At 50.2% G+C, this 12,878-nt stretch overlaps 1 protein-coding gene across 13 annotated transcripts in view; it reads left to right on the plus strand.

The window, feature by feature from the left end:
* Positions 1–744: 744 nt before the first annotated feature.
* BCL11A (BCL11 transcription factor A) overlaps positions 745–12,878 on the plus strand; it is a 104,053-nt gene continuing 91,919 nt past the window's right edge. The window contains exons 1-3 of one of the 13 annotated variants that reach the window (XM_034953199.3): positions 745–2,906; positions 3,392–3,572; positions 10,505–10,834. In XM_034953199.3, coding sequence (XP_034809090.1) covers positions 3,518–3,572; positions 10,505–10,834 — 385 coding nt within the window. In that variant the 5' untranslated portion in view covers positions 745–2,906; positions 3,392–3,517. Of the gene's footprint in view, positions 2,907–2,964; positions 3,573–4,064; positions 4,295–5,811; positions 5,935–10,504; positions 10,835–12,878 lie in introns of those variants that run through there. The other 12 variants (XM_057301303.2, XM_008956278.4, XM_055107907.2 and 9 more) reach the window with 12 other exon arrangements.

Below are 12,878 nucleotides of genomic sequence, written 5' to 3' on the forward strand. Positions count from 1 at the left end.
GGTTTTCTGGACTGGGTGAAATCTGGCTGGGGGAGGGGCGGGAGCGGAGGGCACTTCCCATTTCACCCTGGGCATATTATGATGGTGAAATTAAATGTATGTCGGGGAATCGTCGCTGCTTACCTCTCCATTGGCACCCAGGGAAAGCAGCTGCAAAACTGGCTTTTCAATGTATGTTTTAAGATGTGGTTTAGGAAGGAACCCCCTGGAATCTGAAACAAGTGCAATAACATAGCAGACCTACTTGTAACTAAGTGCTTAATTTCCTATGTTTTTTTTTTTAAAAAGGAAAATCAATAAAATATTTATTGGAAATAGCCACAGATAGCAGCCCTGATAGGGTGCCGTCGTTAGAGCGCACACAATTGTGTAATGAATTGTAATTCAGAAGACTGTTAAATGTGAACCACAGAACCTTTCAGAGGTAATAAAGTCATTACTTTTTACACTACGGCCAACCCCGAAAAGCTTTATACACACCATTATATATAAATCATACATATATATATATTTCCACAACACTCACTCGCTCATTTATATATCTTCTCCATAGATGGACTTTTATGGACGGGTGGGAACAATATTCAAATCTGAAAAGCTTGGTTCTGAAAGAATCTGGCTCACTATTGTTACCTGAAGGGGCTTTTCTTTTATTTATTTATTTTTCAAGGGCCTCCCAGTTGCACTTTCTTCTTCCCTCTCTTCACCTTCCCTCCAACCGTCCCCCACGCCGTCCTCCCCCGCCACCCCCCAAGAAGACATTCTTTTGGTGACTCCAAGCCTGGTTTAACAAGACAAAAAGCAGACTGTGGTGGAATAGAGATGCTGACCTGCTCTGAAGAACTCAGTGAAAAGGGGAAATGGTGTCACACACAAGCTACAGAGCTTAACTTCTAGTGAATCTTCCCGCTTCTTAAACAGAATTTGAGGTCTCCCTCCCACAAACTGGAGGGAAACAACAACAAACAACAAACCACATTGACACAATCCCAGTACAGCCCACATCTCTCTCAGTGTTGAGCATCAAAACCTCCTTTTCTTCCTTAGAGGGGTCCGAAGCTCCGCCGAGCTAGGCAAGCCAGTCATTTTCTAACACAGTAGACTTGAAACTTTACTAAGACGAAACAGGAATAAACAGCCGCTTGCCGGCAGGGCTGCGGGATGGGTGAGCGCGTGCAAGCCCGGGGCCCTCGCTTAAAACAATAAAGCCCCCCCACCGGGTGGGTGAGTTTACGGAAGCGACACCCTTTAGACTGAAGAGGGGGATGAGAAGACGGGGGTTGTGGAACCGCTCCGAGGAGAGGGAAGGAGGGCTCCTCGCTCTGCAGACACACTCACACATATCCACCTGCAGCTCAGGGTCTCGCGGGCCATGGCGACCCGTCTCCACCCTGCACCCTCCGCACCTCCCTTGGACCTGAGTCCATTCTCCACTCCCCCCAACTCCTTCCAGATTTGGAATCGGACTGCGATCTCCCCGGCGGCGGCGGCGGCGGCTGCAGAGTGGTGCTGGCAGGCAGGGAGGCTGGGAGGCGGGAGGCGCCAGGGGACTTTACAGGCACGTTTCTGAATAAACTTTCCAATCGCAGGGGGTGCTGTTGCTGTACATTTTACGTAAAACTGAAAGTATCCCACGCCAGAGTGAAGCCCGCTTTTTGACAGCGGCAGCACGCGCGTGTGTGTGCGTGTGTGCATTAAAGAGACAGGGTTTTATTTCCAACAGGTCTTCCCTAATTTCCAGGGAAAGTCTGCAGAAAGGCGAGAGGGGGCTGCTGGCTCCCGGGTGTGCGCCTTGGCCGGCGGCGCCTGGGGAGCGCGGCGGTGACCCGAGGCGGTCATCTCACCACCGTGGTCTCCCCGCTGCTCCTGCGAGCCTGTCGCTCTCTCTCCATTCCCATTTTCTCTTTCCCTGGGTAACAGCACAGGAACAGTTGTGCTCTGCCCGTAAGAAACATTTTCTTCCCATCTCTCTGTGCTTTTGCAGTTGCTCTGGAGTGGGAGGGGGTGTGTCCCTCCCAGGGACCCGGCTCGGGGACCTCCCGCGGCGCCGTGAGCACATTCCCAGGGACTGGGACTCCCGGGACTGCCCGCGCTTTGTCCTCGGCCTCTCAGAGAGGTGGACGCCTCGGTGCCTCTCTTGCCCAGGACCCCGGCGCTCCCCTCCGGGGGCCAGACTCTGGCTCCTCGTTCTTTATTCCTCGGGCTCTCTTCCTGCGACCCTTAGGAGCCGGGGACTCGGCGCTTTCAGTTGCATTCAGACCCAGTCGCTTGGCGGGGCGCTCAGATTCCCGGTCCCTGGCTCGGCCTTGGGGGCGCCCTCGGGCCCCGGCCTGCGCCGCCTGCCTCTCCCCGGTCCCCTCTTTCCAGGCCGCGCGGGCTCCTGGAGACTTGGGCGCTGCCCTTCCGGACCCGCAGCCCTCCAAACTTAGGCTGTATTCCGCGTTGCCGTGCGCTCCCTCCCACCTCCCCTCGCCCGCTGCGGAGCTGTAACTTGGAGGCTCAGCTCTCAACTTCGGGTGATTTTTCTTTGCTGTCCTCTCCTCGGGCAAAGTTTCCCGAGCGCAGCCGCGGGCTCGGGGCTTTTACTTCGGCCCCTGGCGTCCACACGCGGGGAGCGAGCGCGGCGGCGGCGGGGAGGGGAAGTGGGTGTGCTTACGGAGGAGGGTGTCCGGGAGCAACTCTACCTGGCTTCCCTCCGCCCGCGCTTCCCCAGCCCGGGGCTGCAGCCTCCCGGTGCACTCTCGCTCTATTTTTTTCTTTTTTGAATAATCTTTCATTTTAGAGTCCGCGTGTGTGGGGGGGAGCAGGGCGCACGTCTTGCTCCCCCCCACCCTTTCCTCCCACCCCTGCCACCCCTTTCTTCTCTCCCGGCCACGCCACCGCCGCGGCGCTCGCTGCGGCCACTGGTGAGCCCGCGGCCCCAGCGCCCCCTCCCCTCGGCCCGCCCCTCCCCCGGGGGCCGCGTCTGGCGTCCGCGGAGCCCCCCGCCCCGCACCTCCCCCGCCCCGCACTGGCCATTGGCTTGTCCTGGTCTCTTTTTCATGTCCAGCCCCTGATGTGTGTCCATTGGTGTGAGCTTCCCCTTCCCTCCTCCCCTTCTCTCCTGCTCGCCCTGCCCATGTTTTGTGTGTCTCTGTCCATCCAGACTCCTGACGTTCAAGTTCGCAGGGACGTCACGTCCGCACTTGAACTTGCAGCTCAGGGGGGCTTTTGCCATTTTTTTCATCTCTCTCTCTCTCTCTCCCTCTATCTCTCTTCTCTCTCTCTCTCTCTCTCTCCCTTTTTTTTTTTTTTTTTTTTTTGCTTAAAAAAAAGCCATGACGGCTCTCCCACAATTCATCTTCCCTGCGCCATCTTTGTATTATTTCTAATTTATTTTGGATGTCAAAAGGCACTGATGAAGATATTTTCTCTGGAGTCTCCTTCTTTCTAACCCGGCTCTCCCGATGTGAACCGAGCCGTCGTCCGCCCGCCGCCGCCGCCGCCGCCGCCGCCGCCGCCCGCCCCGCAGCCCACCATGTCTCGCCGCAAGCAAGGCAAACCCCAGCACTTAAGCAAACGGGAATTCTCGCGTAAGTAACCCAATAATAGTAATAATAATTATTAATAATCACGAGAGCGCGCAGGACTAGAAGCAAAAGCGAGGGGGAGAGAGGGGTGTGTGCATGCATTTTTAAATTTTTCACGAGAAAAACCTCCGAGAGTCGAGGTGAAAGAGATTAAAGGGGGAAAAAACCCTCATCCCATCTGGAACCATTGCCGTGTATGCACTTTTGAGACAGCACGCACCTTTTAATTTTATTTAATTTTACAAAAATTTGACTCCTCCTCTTTCCTCCTTTCCGCCGCTTTATTTCTCTTTTCGAAAAGGAATGCAATGATTCCACTCCCCCCCCCTCCGCCAGTTTTGCAAAATAATGAACAATGCTAAGGATGCGAACAACTCACATGCAAACCTGGGGGTGGGAGCTGGTGGGGAAAGGGAGGTTGCTTCCCACTCACCGTAAGAAAATGGGGGGCGGGGGAGGGAGTGAGTGAGTACAAGTCTAAAAAACGATTCCCGGGGAGAAAAGAGGTGAGACTGGCCTTTGGACACCAGCGCGCTCACGGTCAAGTGTGCAGCGGGAGGAAAGTAGTCATCCCCACAATAGTGAGAAAGTGGCACTGTGGAAAGGGGCCCCCGGCGCTCCTGAGTCCGCGGAGTCGGGAGAGGGGCCGCGGCGACGGGGAGAGCCGTGGGACCGGGAAGGACGGGAGACGCGGCCGGCACTGCAGCCTTTTGTTCCGGCCAGAGGTGGGTGTTTGTCCCGCTGCCTTTTGTGCCGGCTCCTCGCGCTTGCCCTCCCGCGCCGCCGCCGCCGCCGCCGCCGCCGCCGCCGAAGGGCAGGAGCTAGGGCCGGGGGAGGAGGCGGCCGGGGGCACGCGGGAGAGGGAGGGAGGGAGCCCGGACTGCTGCCGCCTGGGTTGCCGCTGCCCTCCCCTCCCGACCGAACCTCAGAGGCAGCAAGGAGAAGACTGGCACATAAATAAATAAATACATAAAAATAAAATAAATAAAACAAGGCAAGAGAATGTACAATTTCTTGCCCCCAAACCGAAGCCAAACGCTCTGCCAACCCTTTTCTGTGACGGCCTTCTCTTTGACTCCCCCACCAGCCCCCCTGCAAAAATCTCACAATCTCTCATCTAGAAAAAAATTTACAATCACCCTCTTCCCCCAAACCCCTTCAGTTGCAAACTTAGGACGCCGACGGCACGGAGAGGGAGAGAGGAACTCCCTCCTCTTACTATTTTTTGGAAGATTTTCAAAAAAAGTGGAAGTGGATTTTGATTGGGAAAAATCTCGTGTCTGAATGTTTACAAGCACCGCGTGTGCGGGAGCCTCCTGCCAACAAACAGACAGAGGACCGAGCGCGGCGCGGCAGCCCCGGAGCAGGCGGCGGCGGCGGCCTGGCCTCGCCCGGGCCTTGCCCGACCTCGCCGCGCCCCAGCCCAGCCCCGGATCGCCCACCCGGCGCCCGGCGCCCACCCGCCAGGCACGGCGGCAGGCCACGCAGTGTCTCCGCGCCAGCCTGGCCCGCGGTCCTGGTCCGCCCCCAGCACAATGCCGAGACCTCTTCTCGACCTCCCAGACTGCGAAATCGGCTGGGTGAAACTCGGCTTTGCAAAGCATTTTTATTTTGCAAAGCAACTGTAAAAGCGCGTTCTGCGCCTCCCCTCCCCTCCGCCCTGGGTACTTTCTCAGACGTCTCTTGTCCACAGCTCGGGACCGCGAGGAGGTCACCACGTGCTTTCCCTGCCCACCCCCCACCCCGCCCGGTCTGGTCACCAGTTCCCCTGCGCCCCGAGCACGACTAGGCCAGGTGGCGGGGTTGCCGGGGAAGGGCAGGGGAGAAGTGTGTTTGAGTGTGCATTTTGAGGGCGCTGGATCCTGGGACCCCGATCACTTCACCCTTTGGGTCTTGCCCTCTTCCCCAGGCCTGGCTTGGTTTGAGGTTCTTGTGAGTCTGTATAAGAGCTGGTGGTGGTGGCTGTCTCCCGCTGACTGCGCCTGGAAAGGCGGGCGGTGGGCACTTAGGAAAGTTTGGCAGCAAGGGAAAGAAAGGCGTGAGGGCCCACATTCCCCCCCCTACTCAATTTATGATTCTTACTTTAAATTTTTGATGCAGTTTTAAAGGACCACCTATACTTGGTTCTGTGTTTTTTTAAAGGGGTGGTGGTGGGGGGTGCGCACAGGGAATTTAATTTTTCACTGGGCCCTGGAACTTGTCACACACTTCGGAAGCTCCCCCACCCCGGCACGTTGCGCGGCCCTCCCTCTCCCCACCCCCTCGCATCCCTCCCTCGCCGCTCTCCCCCGCCCCCAACTCCCCCGGCCGCGCCGGATGCGGATCAGACGCGGCGCGCGGCGGTGTGAAGTTACAGCCCGGCCAGGTACCGGCGGGAAGGAAGGGCAGTGTTCGCAGGACTCGGGAAAGTCAGGCCCTTCTTCGGAAGGATGCAGTGGGGGCTCAAAGGACAGACCGGGGCGCGCAGTCCAGGCTGCTCCCTCGTACCCCTCTCCCTCCTGGGTCCATCTTGGGACACTCTAGGTTGGGAGGGTTAGTACCCCCTCCTCCTGTCCCGGGGTTAAAGGGCCAGTTTGGGAGGGGGTGAGGGGGCCACTTCTTTCTCTCCTCATTTTCTGGGTGCTCAGAGGGGGCAGGAGCCATCCCGGTCCTCAGGACCACCCCCCCGCCCCCCGCCTCTGCTATGTGGGCTGAATGAGCCATTCGGTCGCTAGGAGGCAGAACAAGATCAAGAAAGCTCAGCGAACTTGAACCTGTACCAGAGCCTCCCCCACCTCCTGCCCGGCGATTCTCGTCCGGGGAGGAACGAGCTTTGCGAGGGTGGGGGTGGGGGGAAAGAACGGTTAGGCAGAATTCCCTTTCTCTCCCCCATCACCCCGTATGTCTTTGTTCTTCATTTTGACTTTAAAAATGCTTCTGGCCGGGGCCGCGGAGAAGCGACCGGGCGCGCGGCCGACACCCCCGTGCGCGAGCTGAGACCAGCGCGCGCCGGGCTGGGAGCACGGTGCAGTTTTCGCTTTCTTTCGGGGCCGGCATTTTTGGTAGGGAGGAACCGGGAGTGCGCGCTCTAGGGCTTCGGGGCATGGCCGAAGAGGGGGATATGGCAAGTTTGCACTTGGTCTCCAGCCTCACTTCTTCCACCCCCTCACCCCCATGCAAAGCACAGACCTCGGTGGCCTCGGCTGGCTTGCTGGGCGGCTCTGCAGCCCGACACCCCCCCTCTCGCCTCGGAGCTCGGAATCACAACAATAGTAATAGTTATCATCATAATGATGCGGGCAAGCAGCGTCATTAATAATGAATAACCGCAGCCGCCGCCGCGCACACCCAGTGCCCAGAATTGCGGGGGAAATGCATTTGCAGAGATCCCCCAAAGTAAAAAGTGTAAGCTTGTGGACACAGAATGAATCTCAGGACCCGCGCTTGAGGTGTGTGCGGAGATACTGAGACTGCACCAGGTTAACCAGCCGGGTTTTCCAAACCTCACTTCCTTTTTCACGAACTGGCAGGCCCAGGGAACCGTCACCCCGCGGCCGAGCTGGCCGAGCTGGACGGGCATGGAGGCAGCAGTCAGGGCCCCTGGCTGCCCTCCGTCTCCGGGCCCCCGGGCCCCAAGGCCCCGCGGCCGCTGCTGCACGTGTTCGCAGCAAGCGCGGCGGGAGCCTGCAGCCAGCACGCTGCTCGCTTTGTGCCTCAGAGTCCCCGCGCCCAACTTCACTTTCTGCACGGTCCACCCCTGTCGGGGCCCCTGCCCCGGGCCTGTAGCCCCCGGCTTTGCTTTTGTTTCTTTGCTTTTCCTCTCTGAATTTCAGCCTCCGTTTGCTTCTTTACCCTGTTAAGACAATCAAGGAGAAGGACTTGGAAAGCAAACTTGAAGACACATCTCCCTTTCCCCCTCCCCCTCCGCTCCCCGGCAGCTCTCGTTTTGCTCGCTCCCTACCAACATTTCCTATAAGGATTATTTTTTTCCCTTAAATTTATTCTTTTGCAACTACACAGAGAGGAAAGAGATCTCAGTCTGTCACTGAGACATTGAGACGTTCCAGGCTGTCTTGCTGTTTGAACGTAGAAGCATTTTATTTTCTATTTCTTCCTCCCCTCGTAGAGAGAATTCGCGGCTAATTATTATGATTATTTGCCCACTCCCTTCCACTTCAATCGAGGACTCCCTGTTTTGTAGCCGGAGTTTAGGCCGGAGCTTAGAAATGTTGGTATTGTTGGGGCGAAGGAGGATGGAGTTGAATTGAGGGAGGGGGTAAATGGCTGAGGGTTAGGAAGGTTTTTAGGGAAAGGGGAATTTGCATTAAAATGCAGAGAAATTATCAGATGCCCAGAAAGGAAATGTTGATTGCCACTGAGAAAAGATGTCAATGCAAATCAGTAGACTACACCATGAGAATTGTATTTTCATATTTTCTTTGTGTCCCACTTTGTCTGATTTTTAATAATATACCAGCAATGATAAAAACACGTTTTGGTATTTCTCTGAACACCACTAGCCAAATGTTTTGCAAGGAGACCGATGTTAAACGTATTTCATATATTAGGATATAATTCTTGTTAATTAGCAATAATTTACGTTAAGAGCATAGAAAATGTTGAGGTTACAGGTTTTATATCTGTACATTTGATCATCTTGTTATTTTCAAGAACTTTGCCTCCTATAAAATTAATTAGGTGAAATGTGGAGGTGTAATCAGCAACCTCTGAATTACCACTTCACTTCCCGGTTTTGATTGTAAATCAGTTCAGTCACTACATTTAGAAGACTTTAACCAAGTCTGTTTTGAACCACATTACCTTTAACTATTTGATACCTAGGAGAATATTTCCTTTTGCACCTAAATAATATTCCCACTTTTAGAAATGTGTCAGACCTTGGGAACAAAAAAAAAAAAAAAAAAAAGAATCTTAACGGTGGAAATAAAAAATTTTTTTTTTTGCAAAGGTTCTATGTACTAGTAAGTTTGATAAAATATTTTCCTAAGTCTTCCTTCAGTCTGTAAACCTCAGAACTTGTAGCTAATGCTAAACAAAAAAGCCACATTTATCAATGTGTACTTAAAATCCTTAATTCAGACAACAGGAATATTTTGAGAATGAGTTCCCTATTCCTCACTTGGTCAAAATGGAAGCAAATGTAAGAGAAGAATGACATTAAGGCACAATGCAGAGGCACTTCCGTTTGTCTTCTTTTATTTGAAAAGTATGCATATGTATTCTGTATTTATCTTTTGGCCAGTATGTTGGGCAAAGAAACATAAGTGCTTACTTTACTGTCTTTATTAGTAGGAATATAACCTTCATATTCCTGTGGTGACCTTATGTTAAATTAGGAGGAGTACCAGAGGCTAGAAATTATGAGATGTCCTACTTGAGCACAGGTGCAGCTAGGCAGGGCTCTCTCAATATTATTTCACCTAGCACATCTGGGAGTTACTCCAGATCTTCCCCCTCAATATTCAGCCTGGGTAGGGTTGAAATAAATTTAACCTGAGTTCACTGGATTTTTGCACTTTATCAAAATCTGTTCCAATATTCTACACTCAAATTAAAATCTATTTTTTGATTCTCTGTGGCTTTAAGTTCATTAAATGTGAAATTGGCAGCTTGCTAAAGAAGGTCAGACTGATTAACTGTTTAAGACTTTTACATTTTCTGCTTCAGTTTTATTAACTGGCAGCATCCTGGATGTTTTGTATTTTGTGATTTTTTTTTTTTTTTTTTGATAGAGCAAGCATAAGATTTCACAAGCAGAGACTTACCAACTCTCTTTTCCCCTTTGGAAGCTTAAAAAATGATAGAAGCTGGTAAAGTAGATGCTGGAGTATTTTAGTACAAAGTTAAAAAAAAGCAAACAGGAAAGAAAGACATGTCTACCTTGTTATACCATCCGCTGGTGATTATGTGAGCAGAAATAGTCTCATAATGAAGCATTTTGGAGCTCATTCAGAAAATTAGTCCACTTTGACAACATTAGGCGAAGTATTTCAAGTCTAAAGAAAGGACTTCTCAGCCTTGCTCTGAAATGTGGTGTTTGCTTGACCATTCTGATTTTTATATCATAGATGCCACCAAGTGCAAACATGTTTAGAATATTATAGGCATTCCATTTCTCAGAATAAAAAAAAATGACTAATTGGCTTATTTTCTTAAGTACTCAAAAGTATCCCATTTAGCTAATGTGTCTGAGAAATACTGCCCGTGAATTTGGTATTTCTTTGATTTTGTGGCACTGCTGAGAGTGAGAGCAGAAAGGTTTTTGGCAGTTTGAATTATGCTGCGACATGATTATTATTTAGATCCATTTCATAGGTGCATGCAGTCGTTTTCTTATTACAGCAGTGTAAATGTGGCACATTTTTCGTGTGACATAGTAGCTTTCTAATTTATGAAGCCATGTCTGTTTACTTAGGAGTATATACATTCACACACAAAGGGTGTGTGTGTTTATTCACCTCTCCTTTCATTCTTTGGCACAATGGACAACTTGGTGTATAGGAAAAAAGAAACAAATTTGGTTTCTATCCACTTTTTTTTTTAACCAGTTTTTCTTGTAGTTATTATTTAAGCTTTCTTTATGTTCCCTGTGTTAACTATTTAAGTAGCATTCTTTCTAAACTTACAAACCAGACACATTTGTTGCTGTGGGTGTGTGCATGGGTATATGTGTGTGTGTGTGTTCTCTGGAGTTATGCAAGGAAGACTGTTTTCTTTACATATGTGATGATTTGCCTCATTGACAAATTTGCTCTCTGGTTGATAACCTTCACATCCTTGTAGGTTTTGTATCCTCACATTTTCTGGGTATTATATAGAGAAGCCTAGAAACACTTTACATGATGTGGTGGGATGGCATGGGGTTGAGATGTGCTTCTCCCCTTTCTGTCCTCTCTGGCACTCTAATAATTGTGCTTTTGTTTCTCCAACCACAGCCGAGCCTCTTGAAGCCATTCTTACAGATGATGAACCAGACCACGGCCCGTTGGGAGCTCCAGAAGGGGATCATGACCTCCTCACCTGTGGGCAGTGCCAGATGAACTTCCCATTGGGGGACATTCTTATTTTTATCGAGCACAAACGGAAACAATGCAATGGCAGCCTCTGCTTAGAAAAAGCTGTGGATAAGCCACCTTCCCCTTCACCAATCGAGATGAAAAAAGCATCCAATCCCGTGGAGGTTGGCATCCAGGTCACGCCAGAGGATGACGATTGTTTATCAACGTCATCTAGAGGAATTTGCCCCAAACAGGAACACATAGCAGGTAAATGAGAAGCAAGGAGAAAAGCTGTTTGCATGTTTTCTTTTCATTTTCAGAGGTGCTGTAGCCAAGCAGTAAGGAGTTGTGAAGTGCTTTCTCTATTACTCTATGTGACTGTCCATGACAGCCCTGTAATGTTAAAATAATCATTTCTGTTGCTTACGTCCAGAACACAGAAAAATAAATATTTTCCACCTCACTGAATCAGATGTAGGCAGGATAGGTACACACATCAGACACCTTCTCTCTGGATCTGTCGATTTTGGATTTCTTTTCTTCCCCATCCCCACCTTCTCATTTTGAAGTACTGAGCTTTACTACACCTAGTCCAGCTTCCATTGTCCATTTCCAGCCTTGGTGATGTGTCAGAGGCAAAGTGGCCATATAGGCATTTGCAGTTCAGCTAATGACTTGTTTGACTCAGAACATCTGGCCAGGCCTCCTTAGGGGTTCAGCTCGTTCTCAAGGCTTCCCTGAAGTAGAGTGGGCTGGCAGGGTAGTTGGAGGTGGTGGAAAGAGTTAACTGAGCTTCAGGGCTAGCCTTGGATCCATATTGGCTGTCAGCCCGGATGGGGCTGTAATTAAACACAGCCCCGTGGTGGGATGACACCATGACCTTGACTTTAAGATGCCATTTTCGACTGGCCAGGCCAGAGTAGAGAGGGCAGTTGCTGAAGCGCACAGACATGCTTACTCGAAAAGTTTAAGGGCATGTTGGAAATTTCAAAAGGTTGGTTTGACAGGAACGGCTGCTCCCTGCAGCCTGCCTCCTCAGCTAAATGATAAATGCTTCTCTGTGCTCTCTCTTGTCTCTGATGTGGTTTTGACAGATGTATCTTGATTTTGTTTGTGGTTTACACAGCCACATGTCACCCTTACAAATGTCCAGTCCAGACTCCACTGTTTCTGCTATAACACAATGTAAAAATTTTCTTGGAAAAATACACGTATTCAACAGCCCTCCCTCCTTCGGTTAATTTTAGCAGGGAGGCAGCTAGGTGTGTGGGTTTCTCGGCAGCTCAAGGGAAAAGGAATTAAAGGCTAGCAGTGGGACTTAAATTCCCTGCTCTAAGTGATAAACACTAACACTATATAGTGACCCTCAAAACATTTTTTGCTTGAGCATGTTAGACAAAAGTCAATGCAGATTCTGTGATGACAGACATGCCATGCCTGTTGGTGGATCGCTTTCTTCCATCTACCTACCAGCCAGCTCCCGAAAGGCAAGAGGTTTGTTCAGTTTTAGGAAAGGTAGTGCATATCATGAATTGATTCACTGGAACTTGTCTCTCCGACCTAGTTTGACCACAAAGTTGAACCATAATAGGTCAGTGGTCTAGAGGGGATTAAATGTCATATTATTTCTCCTCTCCCCCTCTAGAATTTGATCATTAAAACTAAACGTGGCATTTTCTTTCTTTTTTTAATGCTTTCTGTGATAACACTCAGATACTTTCCCTTTAGTGAAATGGGAAATCTGCTGCTAGGGAAGCTGCATTTGTGGAGTGTATTTCTTGAATCCACCACATTTACCTTATGTGACATGTAGGTGAAGATTTTATCTCCCCTACCCCCCAGCAGGATGTGGGAATGACCATTTCCATGTGTTGTCTTGTGACTGGAAGGAAAATGAACAGAAGTGTAAGGCATGATTAATGAAGCAAGAGCAGGCGGAAGGGGATTTGTCGTCTTCGGAGATCCAAAGCCTTGCTAAATCACCAAATATGGAGTAACACTTGCGTGATGTAACATCGTATTTACATATCGAGCTGCTCGTTTAAAAGACAAAACACAGTGTCTGTCAAGCAAGAATTAAAACCACACTTCTTACTGAGGTCCCAAATAGGTTATTCAGTCTTAGATTAACCAGCTCAAAAATTCTGTGCCTCTGTATTTAGAGGAGGAATCTAAATGCTGGGGGGAAGGCCTTACATATAGTTAAGGCTTTTACTGCTATAGTTGTGAATCTATGTAGGGAAATAAGAGATATTTGCTTGAACTCCCTGGTTGTCTAAAGGTTCTGTTATTATTTTTTTAAAGAACAAGT

Source organism: Pan paniscus, chromosome 12 (genome assembly GCF_029289425.2).
Source record: "Pan paniscus chromosome 12, NHGRI_mPanPan1-v2.0_pri, whole genome shotgun sequence".
Taxonomy (NCBI): Eukaryota; Metazoa; Chordata; class Mammalia; order Primates; family Hominidae; genus Pan; species Pan paniscus.